General features: G+C 35.6%; 1 protein-coding gene across 3 annotated transcripts in view; it reads left to right on the top strand.

Moving 5' to 3' along the window:
• LOC107709505 (aryl hydrocarbon receptor nuclear translocator 2-like) overlaps positions 1 to 6,443 on the top strand; it is a 78,273-nt gene extending 71,830 nt beyond the window's left edge. For all 3 annotated transcript variants that reach the window (XM_016513997.1, XM_016513999.1, XM_016513998.1), the window contains 2 exons: positions 2,821 to 2,972; positions 5,003 to 6,443. In XM_016513997.1, the coding sequence (XP_016369483.1) occupies positions 2,821 to 2,972; positions 5,003 to 5,101 (251 nt within the window). In that variant the 3' untranslated portion in view covers positions 5,102 to 6,443. The remainder of the gene's footprint in view (positions 1 to 2,820; positions 2,973 to 5,002) is intronic.
• The last annotated feature ends 10,473 nt before the right edge of the window (positions 6,444 to 16,916 follow it).

Raw genomic sequence — 16,916 nt, 5'->3', positions numbered from 1 at the left:
TATATATAATTAGTGCTGTCAAACGATTAATCGCATCCAAAATAAACGTTTTTTGTTTACATAATATGTGTGTGTACTGTGTATATTTATTATGTATATAAATATATTTAATATATAAACATAACATATTCGTCTTGTGTGTGTGTGCATTTATATATGCATAATAAATATACACAGTACAAACCCATATATTATGTAAACAAAAACTTTTATTTTGCATGCGATTAATCGCGATTAATCATTTGACAGCATTAATTATAATTAATAATCTTAATAATTTTTTGCCAAAGTGTTAAATGTCAAATATGCCAGAATATATAAGTGGGCTTGTTTCCTATCCATACTTAATAACTTTCTCTCCATGATAAATTCATAAAGTGTTAAAATGAGGAAAGTTGTACTTTGCCCTTTTCCTAAGAACTTTGAAAAACATATTTTCATATTTCATATTCGGTTCTGATGGAAATGAGAAGTGACAGGGGAGCACATCTCCGCCAGAGCAGCGGTTTGAAGATCAGAAATGTGATTAATTTGAACATTTTTATATCATGATCTGCGGGCAGATTTATTAGGTGTCATTACCAAACCGCTGCGAATTTCAGAAAATCTCATTTCTTTTTATTTGTATATGTTCGACGTTAATTGACTGCTAGTTATTGGCTGTGATCTTTATTCCAAGACATGATCAATGTTTTTACATAATAAGAATAAGAGGAATCGCCTTGCGACTTTATGAACATAAAATAAATACAGTCTTTTATTTACTGATAGACCAGCTCCTGTTAGACTCTTTGGATTTGTGCTTCATAGTTTGTACAATGTTTGTCACAGCTAATGCAATGCATAAACAATAATCATACCGCCTTTATTCACATGTTTCATACTGAGATGATGTTACATTGTGCCTTAATTGCAGTCTATATGCATACGTGAAATCCAGCACACTTTCAACAGCTGCATTTATCGTTATGAAAGCAAGAGAACGTGCATTCAGTCCTTAAATTGATTGAATATGCTTGGGAATAACGGCTAAGCCCGGCTCTTTCTTTGAACGCTGTTTGCTTTTGTCACGCGACTTTTTGTACCGTTACATCTTTGAGAATCACGTTTGATGGAGCGACCGGAGGATAAGCGCTACATAAGCACTGCAGATACCGAGGGAGAACATGAAGCACGCTGATTTCAGATTGATGGGGACGGAGGAAGATGGCTAGGGGAGAGAAACACAACCAAAGACGAATAGAAAAATTGATGGAGAGATTTACGAGGCGCGTCAAACGGCCGAACCTTGAGGGAAAGACAGACAGAAATCGAGCTAGAGAAGGGCGTCCGCGCGGCAAGCGCTAACACAGTAGGGAAATGAGAAGTTTGACCTTACATCACTGCTTCATCAACATGAAGAATATGAGAAACAGCCCGAGGGCACCGCTGTGCCATCCTGCAAACCACCCACCCACGTCGTCGCCTGCGCCCGCCGCGCGTTAGTCTGCTTCACTCACTCGTTTCCTAAGCAAAGACTCGGGCCCCGCGGGTGAAGAGACACTAGATGTATGCATTTAAATGATTCTGTCAGCCTCTAGTAAATGTCTCTCCCTCTGATCGGCAAATTGAGCGAAATGGAGGTCGTACGCTTGAAGTGTTTAACAAGCTCGCTCGACTGAGATGCTGCAAAAGTAGACGCGTTGGAGTTAATGTGGAAGTTGTTACCGTAAAGTCTAAACATGTTTGTTGAGGAGCGCTGAGGGATCCATATCACAATATTCTGCCATCATTTATTCACCTCGATTTCTTTTTGTTTTTTTCTGTAGAACACAAAGGGATTTTTTGCAGTTATATTAATATTATTTCTATTACTATTATATTATTTATATATATATTGAATTAGCTTTTATTTTTATACTTTCAGTTTTTATTTTACTTTTAGTTTGTTTTAGTAATTTTATGTACATTTGTATTAGCTTGCTTTTTTAACATTCTTTCTATTTAGCTTTATTTTTTTCTAGTTTTAATTTTAGTAATTTTAGTACTTAAAACTTATTTTAATTTGTTATTTTATTTTGTTCCATTTATAGTTTAAGTTTTTATTCTGATATTTAGATTTCAGTTTTATTTCAATCAACAAATTATTTTGTATATTTTTAGATAGCTTTTTTTTCAGTTATTTTATTTTTATATTTTCAGTTCTTAATTTTAGTTTAAGTTCATCTTTCATTCAAGATTGTTATATTATTCCAATCAACAAATGATTTTTAAATAATTTTAACATTAATAAAACATTTTATTTTTTGCTTTTTTCAATTATGTTTTCATCTAATATTGATATTTTCTTTAAACTTTATTTTAATTAACATGTTTCTAATAGTTCTAGTTAACAGTAATAACACTTATTTTTATTTCAGTTATTTTACTTTTATTTTATTCCATTTATAATTTTATGTTTTATTCCATAATATAATTAGTTTGCATCTAATATTTATGTTTATACTTTATTTTATTTCAGTCAACAAATTATTTTTAATTGTCTTGGTTAACTATAATAACATTTATTTTTATTTAATTCAGTTTCTAATTTTCATTTGAAGTTTTCATGTAATATTTATGTTTTGTTTTATTTCAGCTTTCAATCAACAAATGAATTTGAATGGTTTTAGTTAACAATAATGCCGCTTCGCAGCTCTTTTCCATACAGCAGCAGTTCGCTGGGATTGCAGAAAGAACCAAAACACCATAAAGTGTCTCGGGCGTAATGTCTATTCATCTTTAAGCTGAAGAAGTGTCTGTTGAGAGCCGTTATGAATGTGTCTGTGTTGGTTTCTCCAGATGTGTCGGGTGAGAGCAGCCAGAGCGGAGGGCAGTTCCAGGGCCGGCCGTCTGAGGTCTGGTCTCAGTGGCAGAGTCAACACCACAGCCAGCAGGGAGGAGACCCGCATCCTCATCCTCATCCTCAGTCCAGCCAGACCGAGGTCTTCCAGGTGAACTCACTGTCATACACATCAATATCCACCTGTATGCAGTACATTGGAGACCTCTGTTGATGGGAAATTGAACATTTGAAGGTCTTTAATTGACCTGCAAAAGCACATGCTTCTAAAGAAACGAACCAAACTAAAGAATAAGAACTAAAGATTCAAAGGAATAGTTCAAATAAAATTTCTGTCATTATTTACTCATTTTACATTATTTACTTTTATATACTTAATTTTACTTTCATTTCTTTAAATAAATTTTTTTATTCATTTATTGATTTTTTTTATTCTCTGGTTTATTTTTATTATTATAATTATATTTATTCATATTTTGATTTGGCTATTTTTATATTTGCAGTTTTTATTTTAGTGTTAGTATTTTGAAGTTTTTAGTAATATTGCTACGTGTTCTAGGCTTGCCGCGATAGACGGTGCTGACGGTGATACCGGTGTTAAGCCACAACACCGGTTCCGTCACTTGGCACCGACCCCCACCGTCGCTTTGATTTTTTTGTAGTAATAAAAATCATTTAGTTCAGTAAAAGTACAGACACTACAATTAAAAACTGAACGCGGCTGCTCAATGCAGCGTGCCGAACGACAGTCGCATCACAGATCAGATTTCATTTCTCCAGTGAGGAGAGTGAGTCGAGCTGACTGACCAGAAGAGTGAGGTGAGACAGACAAGACGATCGCGGATGATTTAGTTTTGAAACGAAATGCAAAAGCGCCTGTTTGGCAATATTTTGGATTTTGAAAAGCCTGTTGACTTTTGCCGTTCATCTAAGGTGATTTTGGAAGTTTTTTTTAAACATTACACCATGCTATAGGGCAGGCTATGCCTAATATAAAATAACAAATAACTTGCATAAAGTTTACTTAGCCTATTTCCAGTTTTGTATACCTATTTAAACTTTATGTAAGTTATTTGTTATTTTATATTAGGCATATCATGCTAAACATGGTGTATTTTTATTTGTTTTGTTAATAAAAGTTATATATTTTATATATAGGCTAAAGTGAGTTTGACATTGTATTTTGTTGTTGCATTCAAGCAAATGACGCCTAACTGCCGCTATTTCAAAGTGAAAGTAAAATGCCCACACCGCTTTTTTAAGCTATTTAAAAGCGAAGGAAAGCCAGGAAAAGAGGGAAAATTCAAACGAACTAAAAACGAACAATTGCTTTAAGCCGAATTGCCGCTATTTGAAAGTGAAAGTAAAATGCGCACGCCGCTTTTACAAGCTATTTAAAAGCGAAGGAAAGCGAGGAAAAGAGGGAAACGCCCCACCCCCGCGGTGATACTGGTGTTGTCAAAAGTCGATTAACCAGTGGGAAAATTTCCTCACCGTCACAAACCTAATGTGTTCTTATTTTTATAATTTTTTAGTTTTTTTAATATTTCTACTTAGATTTTTCAGTTTTAGTAATTTTAGTACTTCAACTTAAACATACATTTTATTTCAGTTAGTTGCCAGGGCAATGCTGCTCATTTTCATTTGTTTTCTAATATTTCATAATTTTTATTCATTTAAAATGTAATATATACTAATATTTATAGTCTATTTATATGTATTTTCTGTTTATGTTCTCGCTAGAATTGATCAAATCTAAATGTGTATCTTAAATGTTAGTCACTTTGGAGAAAATCTGTGCATAAGTGTTAAATGTAAATGTGGTTTTAGTTAACAATAATGTTTTGTGTTGGAGACAGAAATGTAAATACTCTTTTGGTGAAAATTGTCTCTTCAGTTATAGCTCCTAAATCTCAAATACGGCGCGTCATTGATGAGCTGTGATAAAAACCAATGACAATTCGCCGTTGATGTCGAACCTTGTGTGACGCGTCCCATTTGAGAAAGAAATATTTAAACTTTCCTACAGATGTTTGAATTATTTTATTGATTCTTTTCTTAGTCATGCAAATTCACTAATGTAGCATCTCTTGATGTGAATCGGCCTTTATAGTTACATTCACCTACACTACTGACCATAGCCTGTCTGATTTAACGCCGCGCTCTGTTTCTGTCCCGCAGGATATGCTGCCGATGCCTGGTGATCCCACCCAAGGAGCAACCAATTACAACATCGAAGACTTTGCCGACCTCGGCATGTTCCCTCCGTTCTCTGAGTAATCTGAGACTCTTTTGTTAGTTTGTTTGTTTTGGTTCAGACTGCAGTATCTTCATCTCACATGTGACACACGACGCTGCTGAAACACATTTCTGCCTTCACTCACACACACACACACACACACACACACACACACACTCTTGACTTGATCACTTGTACACAAACAGTTAGAAACACACAGCGCTAAGAGCAAAATAAATATATTCCCAGTCTTGATGCTCTTCTTTCATTTAACCATCATGTGATGATTAACTGCTGCCATTAGCACAAAAAAATGTATGCAAACATCATTTATAAAATAAATTTGCATTTACAGCCCATTTTGTGAGCAGTAAAAGTGCAAGATTATTTATGCAAAGGCATAATTTACTTCTAATAAAGCAGCATCAATAATAAGCCTAAAAATCATAGAAAGCAGGCAAATTAATGCCTGGATTGGGCAAAATGTGAATATGACACGGGATTCTACGTCAAATTACTGTAAGTTAAAGTTAGAGGATTCACCCAGCAACTTCAAGTCAAGACTGTTCTCACATACACACACAAATATAACGCCGTTTTTTTTTTTTTGACGTTTTTATCATACGGAAGTATTTTCAGAATCTTTTGAGAAGCGAAGGATCGTTATCTTCACTTATTGCACCTCATTTTTCGTTGCCAAACAGCATCTCGCTGACAAAAAAACGCGGAGATATTTTTACGCTTATTGTGTTAAATGTAGTCTATGTAGTGATGTCTATAACCTAGCTTAACTAATAATAAATGTAGACGGATGTAAAGACAAAACCAGTATTTGATTTGAATTTTAAAATTTGCATTTGCAACTTTTTTTTTTCTCTCTTACAAAAACTCTAGCAACAGTGTCACTTTGTGAAGTAATCGTCACCAGCCTCATATGAGCAGATGCAGCGTAAATCTCAAGCATTTCGCAGTGTTCATTGTAATCTTTGTGGCAGCTGCGATTCTTACTATTAACTTTTGGACTAATAATGTGGACTTCTTGTTTTCTCGATCATGCCACAACTCTGGACTGATGGAAAGACCTTGACATGAAATCTAAACCTTTTTGGAAATCAAATGGATGGTTAATGTAAATAATGTGATTTTTGTTTTATGTCGGACCATGTTTTATTTCACATACAGCTATATATACTTGTGTAGGTTTAATATCATTGTGTGCAATGTGAGTACATATTTAACTCTCGGTACTTAGTTAGCCTGTCCATTGTACAATGAGTCTAGGATTGTATGAATTGTGTAAATGTGTTCCGTTATTTTTGTGTAACTTTATGGCGAGAAATTGTGCTTGTGACAATAAATTCTCATTGAATATGTGGATTTCAGGCAAACTGAGTGAGCTGTATTCATTGGGTCGCTAAATCGACACATTTACCTGTTTTAATATGACATAGTAATAATTTCTTGAATGTTGGTGAATATTAGGGGTCTTGAATGTGCATGAAAATGTGTTTTGGAAAGGCTGTACAAATTTTGTTATCCATTTTGATTTCATGTCGACCACTTCCAAAACACGGAAGTTAATTTTTATTTTACCTATAATGGAAAACTACATGTAGCAGTCGTAGAGTTATGTGCAGTATATTCTATGGTCCGTATACATAAAAATGTATTGCTGCTCCAAGAAACGTCAATGGACAGATTTTGTTCGTTTTTCTTTTTATCTAATATTTATATTTTCCTTTTTTAAACTTTATTTCAATTACCAATAACAACTTTTAATAGACCCATATTTTAGCTGAAGCAATCATTTGAAGTTTAAAACATCTAAATTATGTATTTGTTTCTTACAAACAGTTTTTTTTTGCTTCCCAAGACATTAACTGATGGACTGGAGTGGTGTGGATTCTTGTGATGTTTTTATCAGCTGTTTGGACTCTCATTCTGACGGCACCCATTCACTGCAGAGCATCCATCGGTGAGCAAGTGATGGAATGCTATACATTTCTCCAAATGTGTTCAGAAACAAACTCATCTAAAATGGCCTGAGGGTGAGTAAATTTTCAGCAAACTGTCAATAATGGGTGAACTTTTCCTTTAAAGTAAATCACAAGTTCCAGTTATGTGATGTGGTATGTTGTAACCCATGTGGTAACGTTCACGCACACTCATCTTGTATATGACCATTCTGACATGACTTGAAGATAGCAAGTCTTTTTTTTTTCTTCTTCTACATGCATGTGAGCTTGCCAAGAGACCATATCAGCTTGTCATATAATTGCATTTCTGTACACTGTCAAAAATGTTCACGTTGAGCTCCTCCTGGGTGAAGCATGACATGACTTGACTGGCTAGAAGCGTAAACATCAGATCCGTTAAATCACGTTCATTGCGTGCCTCAGTTTAATGCAGAAGTACTTTTCAGATGTCTTCAGCATTCCAGAGGATCTTGATGCTCTTTGATTAGACTGTCTAAACACTCGCATGACAGCTCAGATGTTTAGTAGAGAAACTTGAGATGTTTTGCAGGGGTCAAATGCATCGAGTCTGGCTGCTTTCACTGTCATTCCTGCATGTTTTCAATGATGTTTTATAACAGTATAAATTTTCTTGAACTAATGGGATTCACTGTTAAAAAAAAAGTCAAGTAGGTCTTTTAAATAGTGATCAAGATAACTTGAGATTTACTGGAATATTACAACTTTATTGTAGTTTACTGAATACTTTGATGTTCTAACAACTGTTCTGAAAGCCAAGTGATATCTCAATAGCTTTTCTGTATGATTTCTTCATTTTTAAGTCGAACCAACTATATCACATTTGCTTTCTTCCCATTATGCACCCTCATGAATCAAATAGCATAACAATGCATTGTTTGACCATTTGACAGTTTTATTTATACTGTCGTTGTTGATTTTATTAGCACATTTAGTAACATTTAGGATGAGTGTGCTCCTCTATTTGAAATACTTGTTTTAATCATCTCATGATTAATGGGAGGTTGTGGATAGTTTAAAGAAATAGTTCATCCCAAAATGAAGTTTTGCTGAAAATATACCAACCCTCACACCATCCAAGATGTAGATGAGTTTGTTTCTTCATCAGAACAGATTTGGAGAAATTCAGCATTGCATCACTTGCTCACCAATGGATGCTCTGCAGTGAATGGGTGCCGTCAGAATGAGAGTCCAAACAGTTGATAAAAACATCACAAGTAATCCACACATTCCAGTCCATCAATTAATGATTTGTGAAGCGAAAAGCTTCATGTTTGTGGATTATTGTGATGTTTTTAATCATCTGTTTGGACTCTCATTCTGACGGCACCCATTCACTGCAGAGCATCCATTGGTGAGCAAGTGATGCAATGCTGAATTTCTCCAAATCTGTTCTGATGAAGAAACAAACTCATCTACATCTTGAGGGTTGAGGGTGAGTACATTTTCAGCAAATTTTCATTTTTGGGTGAACTATTCCTTGAACTCTATTAATTTGACACAAATCACAAGGAGATGAATTCAACAACAAAAAAATCAATGCAAACGGTTGTCATTTTTTTTATACTTATAAGTTTATAAGTTTAATTCCCCATCTCACAGGCCTGCAGCTATGCAATCAAGCCCTGTTTTTGTTTTGGAATGCTACCAGTGCGTTTATTTAATGTTGCGTGCACTGTACACGGTCATATCTGACAGGATCAGGTCAGGACCTGTTGGGTTTTGCAATAAAACCATTAACATGTTTTGAGTGACAAATAAAAACATAACTTTCTGCCCTGCTGTTTTCAGTTGAACTGTTTCATATGATGTGGAAAAGATGATGGTATGGATTGCTCTGTCAGATTAACAGCTAAGCATCTTTCTACTGACTTTAGACGGCTAACTTTGAGTGTCTGTCATGTTCAGGCCGTTAGATTTCCCATTCACCTCAGTAGGAGTTTCTCTGTTGGCGCTGCTGGATGCAGGATGCTCCTGCTGTCTGAACATACTGGAAAACTGGTGTCATGACAGCAACACTGACTAATGGCACCACAAGAACACACACATTCCCAAAGCCTTCACTAGTGACTATCCTGAGCCGTGACGTCAAAGACAGCAGACACAGAGAAAGATCAGTCCATTTCAAGCTGTTAATGTTTATATCCGCCTTTTGTGTGTTTATTTATTTAATATTCTGGCTAATTTGGTTATGATTTCAGCTATTATGAGCGTTGCACTTTCAGTTCGGTTTAATACATTTTGGCATAGTTTATTATTAACTATTTGAATCTATTTAAATAATCTTTTGTTTCTGAATGCATATATTCATATTGCTTAAAAGCAGCATAAATCTGTTCATTGTGACAACGGTTACATTTATTTATGTACTGTAAATATGGCTAGCTATGGAACAAGCAATATTCAGTTAGTTAAAATGTATGAGACTGAATCAAACAGGATAGATTGACGATAAATATATAAACCTGGTTATTGTATAAAACACATTCAGTTTATTACTATTACAGAAATCTTACCTATTTAATTTGACTACAATATATGCATCAAATTAAGTTTATCAGTTTGTTTATAAAACTGTGTAATCCAAATGGATGAAAATCTTATATATGCATTTCAAATACATAAGTCTTAAAGTGCCCCTATTATGGATTTTTGAAAATTACCTTTCATGCAGTGTGTAACACGGCTCTAAGTGAATGAAAACATCCTGCAAAGTTTTAAATCTGAAAGTGCACCGTGTATAAAAGGGGGGGCCCTTGGGTTTGCTATAGCCCCAGGGACCAATGTGTTCTTAATCCAGGCCTGCCCCTCAACCATTAGTTTGCCACGAGCCTGAGATGCTGGGTAGGTGTGCTGAAATAAAACCCCACCCTCTATTAAATATTCTGTTTCAGTTGGAAAAATGTCAATAAAATAGGCAGTAATTTCCGGTTTCACGCGGACTTTAAAACAAACTCAAGCACGCATCATCTATTCTTATAGATGTCTCTGATTGGTCGATTCCACCGATGTCACCATGTGGACTTCATCAAAAGTGAAAAGGTGCTCACTGCAGACTCAGAGCTTGACATAGTTCCAAGTTCCACCCACTGCAGCTCCCCCTCTCTGGACCACTACTACTAGTGTTTACTATTGTCCTTTTGCATTGACACATTATTTTCCTATTTGATACTGTAAAGCTGCTTTGGCACAATCTGTATTGTTAAATAAAGGTGACGACTTGACTAGACTAATGAGTGGAACTTGAAGGTCCAACTACACTCTAAGGCCCTGTCCCAAATGGCACCCTTCATGTGCACTTTTAGTCTTGCGGCCTTACAGTGTTCAACTTGTTTGCCTGTCCGTTAAGTCCACGAGACCGTATGTGTCCCATTTGTCATTTTAGCTTTCAGAAGGGTGTTTGCGAACACCCCCTTCGCATAAGATTAGTCATTATGGGTCACGCTCAAAAATATATCAGCCTATATGTCCGTCAGATTAACTATCTGTCCTACATAGTTCGGTGGGCAGACTAGTCCACAAATAGCATACAGATTTCTAATAGGCAATTTGTTTGACTGTGCCATCACCTATTGACAGTCCCAAAATTCAGAAATGGTATTGTTCGATTACACAATTGGGAGAACAGACGCACCTGTACTCGTGTCTCACTCAATATTATCAGTCAAAATCCCTTTTAACTGCTCAACCCACATAAAAATATGAAAAAACTTTTTCTAAAAATCTTGATCTTTAAGTTCCTTTAGCAACTGTCTATGCTGACCCCATCTCTCTTGAAATCCATTTTTGATCATCTCGTCTCACTTTAGTCTCATCTTTTAAACCTATTTCAGCCACCTGAGCAGTCAAGGATTCAGTAGGATTCCCTTTAAACTACTGTACTGTGTTGTGACAAACCCAAGAAAACTTCATTCACTAGATACAATACTCAGTAAATGTAAAAATAATACTCAGTAAATTTAAATGTCTGTTTCACTGGATCACAATTTCAGATTTAGAAATTTGTCATGCAAGGTTGATTCTGTTACTGACTGTTGGGTCTCACTTGAGCACCTGAAAATAATCTATAGGTTCGTTGTGACTGACTGTATAAGTTTCAATGATAAATCGCAGATTCCTGTGCAACAAAGCGCCCTCAAAAAACGACTGCCACTCATCCCTCTTAATTGACTAATGAGACAAAAGCCCACAGATTATGAGATTCAAAACTCTATATTCCATTATAGATAATAGAATAAATATTCTCAAATTAGTAATTATTGTTGTGACCCAAAACCTTGTTCTTTCTTCATCTGCACCTAAAAGAACAGGTGCAGGATGTCTTACAAGACTCATATCATACAACAAGAGAAGTAAAAAAAAGGTGATCACTCACCTCACTGATTTAAGCCTTGCAGCATATCACCAAATCAATTCTTCTAAATATTTTTGGTGGAACTTGATATTTACTGATGCAGTAGTGCAGTCAGATGAGAAATGATGATATCAAAGATCAGTTTATTGTGATACAAATGTGAATGTTTTTTTTTTTTTAAATATTGATAATGATGATACAAATTAATTGAGTATTAGAGTAACTGATAATGTATATACATATACATGAAAAGAAAAACTATAGGCCAGGATAGCAGCTCACTCTCATTAAATAAACATAAAACCCATTTATTTTTTTAAGTGTTTATTTAAAAGTCACTGTCCCTTCAAAATCTCCTTGAATATCTGAAAATATAATTCCATAGTTGTGCGTTACTAATAAGCAAAGCATATTTCTAAATGAGGAGAGATGTTAAAAACAATTCCACAAGTTGCAATGAACACATATATAGCTTGCTTTTCAGGTGGACACTCAAATAAACTGATATACTCAAGCTAACAATTTCCAGTATTCATTGATACATGACAATAATACATTTAAAATTAGATAAACTTTGGCATAGACAACTTGTAAAAAAACAAAAAAACAAACAAAAAAAAATTTAAGTTGCAAAAGGAGTAAATACACACTGCAGTCAACTGGATAACTAGTTTACCTACCTACCTAATGAAAATCTCTTTTCATACAAACATTCGACCCAGGCAGTCCAAGTTATTTCGATGTACAAAAATAGTTTCTCCCTACATTGATATTTGCATTTCCAGGAACGCTAAATATTTGGAGTGGATAACTAGTTAGAGATAAAAGAAATTACTTACAGAATGCTAATGCTAATTAGAACTAATAAACCAGAGAAGATCACTAATTCAGTAGCCTGGTTAATTGGGAAAGTGCTTGTTACTGCTTTAAACATAGCTGCATTTTTCCTTTTGAACTGAACCACTGTTCTGAAGACAATTTGAGCTTGAATGAACACTGCACACTTTTATCGCTGTTAGCCCTCAGCGGATACAGCTCATCTTGTGTCAAATCAGTGGGAGCAGCTACTGTTTAAGGATTGGGTGGCCTGGAGCTGGAGTGTATATTGTCAGATGATTATGAACTGAGAAATAAGGCATGTGACTGATATGAGCATATTCTTTTTAGTGGGCTGTGGATGAATAATCTACACGTTCTGAACTTTCATGGCATCCTGGGGCCAGCTGTATGGATCCAGAGTGAAGGAGTCGTAGTCAGAGCTATAGACTTGGGATAAAACAAAGGCCTCTTTATCTTTGGGTTCAGGGTACCAGGAGGCAATGCCCTGTTTGTAGGCATGGTCCACAATCTGAAGAAAAAGAGGGGTTTGGAAAGAAAGAATGAAACATAGTGAGTGAACAGTGTACAGCGTGACAGATTTGCTACTGTTTACTATTAAAAACTTATGCAAAGTCAAAAAAACATCCATTTGTGATAACTTTCATTCATTTGAGATAACTTTTATTGGTATTAAAGGGAATATAATTTACAGTATGCCATGAAGTTTACAAATTTAATGACATCAAATCTTTGGTAGACATTCAGTAGTTTTTCTTGAAGCTGATTATTGTTGAGAGGAATTTCAAAAGAGATACATTGTTGCATGCTGGTGTATTATATATATACACATACATATACAATGTTGGATTCTGTACTGATTTTTGCTCACTAACATTAGTGCTAACATCTAAAAAAACACAGCAAGTCTGTGTTTGATTACAAATGCAGTAAATGCAGTAATACTGTGAGATATTGTTACAACTTAAAGTGCCCTTATTATGGATTTTTGAAAATTACCTTTCATGCAGTGTGTAACACGGCTCTAAGTGAATGAAAACATCCTGCAAAGTTTTAAATCTGAAAGTGCACCGTGTATAATGTCATTGTCTCTCAAAAGAAAGAGTCGACTCTGAATCATTGAAACCAGTCGTTTTTAAAACGAATCCCATGGTGTTTCATGGTGACGTCAACATGAAACATTAGCATATCGCCCGCCCACTTGTTGGTCTTTTCGCGTTGGTCTGAATGAAAATGCAAATTCATTCTGTGCCACTAGGTGCTGCTTTTGGAGCGGTTTCCCCGGTAACGCTGTACACAAAGCAGCACTGCGCTCACAAACGCTGCTTTATCAGGCGTTATAGACATGATTAAATGAAAATTAGACCAATCGGACCAATCAGCGCAGATTAGCGTCACGCAAAGGAGGGGTTTGGAAGAATGAATCGTTAAAACGAATCGTTTGGGAGTCGTTGAGCAAATAAGGTAAAAATAAATGCATGTTATAAGACAATGCAAGTGTTTTTTGACCTCGCATGCATGTCAACCTGTTGTTGGGGACTCCCAAAACCAAAATATGAACCTTTCATTACCCATAATAGGGGCACTTTAAATATAGGCTTAAATATTTTTGAGTTCATGTTTAAATCTATACCACAGATTTCTCCAGATTTTCTTGCCAAAGCAGCATAAAAAAGGTCTCATGTTCAGTGTGATATTTTGCCATTCATTCTTTCTCATCTGTAAAAAATGCTGTACACGTACGTCTCTTTAAACATTTTTTTATTTCTGTCAAAAACGTATTGACCTTAAAACAGCTGTGCCTGTCCTGATACATGGCATATGTTCAGAGATGTTTCTTTTCTTTCTGATTTCTCAGAAATTTCCAAGGCCCCTAAAACAACAACCCATCCCGCTGTGCAATACTTTCTCTCGGTTTGAGTATGTACAGAAACATTCACTTTTTTAGTGTCTCTGTTCCAAAACATAGTCAGCTTCCTACATACGAAGTTTGTAACTATATGTTCAGTATTAAATTATGCTGCCTTCCTCTTTTGGGCAAACTCTAAAGCAACAAAGAGATGCTATAAGTTTTTTTTTTTTCCCTCATCATGAAGGCCCATGAAAAATCAAACGCACTGAATCCTGTCATTTGTTCTCCAGTGCATTGACTCTAGCTTTGGGAAGTCAGAAACTCCCAACTTCATTAGAGGAGAACAAGCTCAATCTTGGGTCTGATAAGATTCCCAGAATCTCCCCAGGACCTCAATTAAGTTGCGTGTAATCTCCACGTGTGTAATGTGAGATGGTTTCTGGTTCCTCTTGAATGTAGGTTGACATTCTTTACCTTCCAAAGTGAAACTGGCATTGGTGATCATTAGCTACGAGAAGCTCCCTTTGGGCGAAACTTCCTTGAGGTTCCTCCACAATGTTTACAGCTAAAACTCTTAAGAAGACATCAATTACTCTGAGGACCTGAGGCGAAGCTGTGATGGACACGTCGATGAAGATATTTTGACAACCTCCTCCGCCTTCAAACCATTCAAAGAGAGGGCAGCTGCCCCCTAAAAATGTTTCTTTACTTTGAATGCGGTGTGATGGTGTAACAAACAATAAATCCATCCCCTTTTTTCTCTGAACGTGAGACAAGAAAATTGAAGTTTTGACATATTTGTAATTTGTCTTCTTTTCTATGATTTTGGTTCTTTTCTTTTTCTGCCCACGTTTGTTGGTTTATGTGATTGTAAAAGAAACTTTAAAAAAGAGCTCAAGGTATTATTATGTAAATACTGTTGTTTTTCATTACAATTATAACGTGCTACTGTAGTCTAAAGACATTTTTGGAAACAACACCCAACTTCTTGCCTGACTTTCAAATCTTAGTCTACGCTGTTGCTGAAATCTACAAATATTGTTACTTTTCCCACCATCCCATTGACTGTAAGTGTATGCAAACCCTAAACATTAGCACACCAAATCTGCAAACATTTCTGCTTTCAGTTCCCCCAAACCGCAGCCCACGATGCTTTCAAAGCTAACAACCCAATCCTGGGTGAGGGATTGCTCACTTTTTATATAAATATTGTTATTATTGTGTTCAGACGGCATTCCAAAGCCATCTAATGGTTCTTCCATGACCATATCAGATGCTAGAAGTCATGTTTCCGGACACATTGCATCAGTGTGGGGCATGATGTGATTGGCCAGCTCTCTAGCCAAGCTAACCTGGTAAAAACCAGCTGTAACAGATACAGAAAACAAATCCCAGAGCATTCCAGACATTGCTAACATAAGCTTCCAGTCAGTTGCTGTCCATTTGAGTAAAGCCTTTTTTAAGGCACCATCTGGAGAATTTTGCCACTGTCTCGTTCTATTAGTGTACGAGGGAGGTCGCATAGTGAGCAAAAAGAACATTCCCAATGTACTGCGATGAGTGATCCGGATATTGTTGTAGAGTTTGTGGCCAAAACTTCAGATCCTGCTGGGATACTGTGGGAATGCCCAGGCAGGAGCAATGAGGCAAGGGGGTGATGCATGGTGGGAAAGTAACAGGAAAAACCGTCCTGTGACATCACTGTGTTTATTTCCCCTAAATGTTATTCTCCTGCGCATTGGTGTGTCATTAGCTCCTGATTTAAAAAACCATTGTCTGCATTATCCCATGTATGCTGATGTTATGACTTAGGCAAACAATGGCAGTTTACTGGAATAGTTCTGTCATTATCTACTCACCCTCGTGTCTTGTAAAGCTCACAAATCGAAGTTGAATTTAGACACGTTGCACAAGGTTTGACGTCACCGATGCCAAACACCATCAGTGTTTCGTAAATGTCATTTGAGAGCTGCAGCAGCGGGGAAGATTTTCATCCTGATTTGTTTTTATTTTCATTGTGTAACATTTATTTAAACGTTTCTCTCACGGTCCAGACATTAAACAACGTTACTTTGTTTATCTCAAACCCACAGCCGTAACATCTCATGATGATTTTTATGCGTAAATCCAGCTGCAGACAGTGTATCATAGAAAGACAACATTCATTTGAGTGAATCTCACAAACATTTTCTTTTGCATAAAGAAAATTGCACAGATTTTTGGGATTGATTGTATTGTAAGAATATGATTATTGAATCAAATGTTTTTGTTTTTGTTTACTTGCTACCCATCATATACTCATATGTATAATGTAATAATGTAATTTGTATAATGTATTTTAATGTGAATTTTAATACATTATACTCGGAACACCTGAGAAGAGATGATGCCAACCCCTCAGAGGACCTCAGATGATGCCAACCCTGAAACAACATACAGAACTACCACATTTTGCTATAAGTTTGATTGCATCATATAATAATTGCTGTTAATAGTGTTCATCGTCTGTTTGATTACGTCTTTAATTGATTTTTCCGTACATTTCTGCCATATGTACATTAACTGACAGTCACCACTGATAAGTTACCACTAAATATTGTAGAAACTTAATTTGCTGTAAAGTTGCTTTGCAATGATTTGTATCGTGAAAAGCGCTGTACAAAAATAAACTTGAATTGAATTGAATTTTTAATTGCAACTGCGTGACATATAATTTAATAATGTAGCTATTAGAAAAAGGAGAAAATAATCTTTAATTATGCTTTCATTGTGGTTCATTTCATATATATATATATATATATATATATATTTTTTTTTTT

Source organism: Sinocyclocheilus rhinocerous, unplaced genomic scaffold (genome assembly GCF_001515625.1).
Source record: "Sinocyclocheilus rhinocerous isolate Xijiao unplaced genomic scaffold, SAMN03320098_v1.1 scaffold1467, whole genome shotgun sequence".
Lineage (NCBI taxonomy): Eukaryota > Metazoa > Chordata > Actinopteri > Cypriniformes > Cyprinidae > Sinocyclocheilus > Sinocyclocheilus rhinocerous.
The sequence above is the reverse complement of the archived record's forward strand: the minus strand, read 5'-3'. Positions and strand labels throughout refer to the sequence as shown.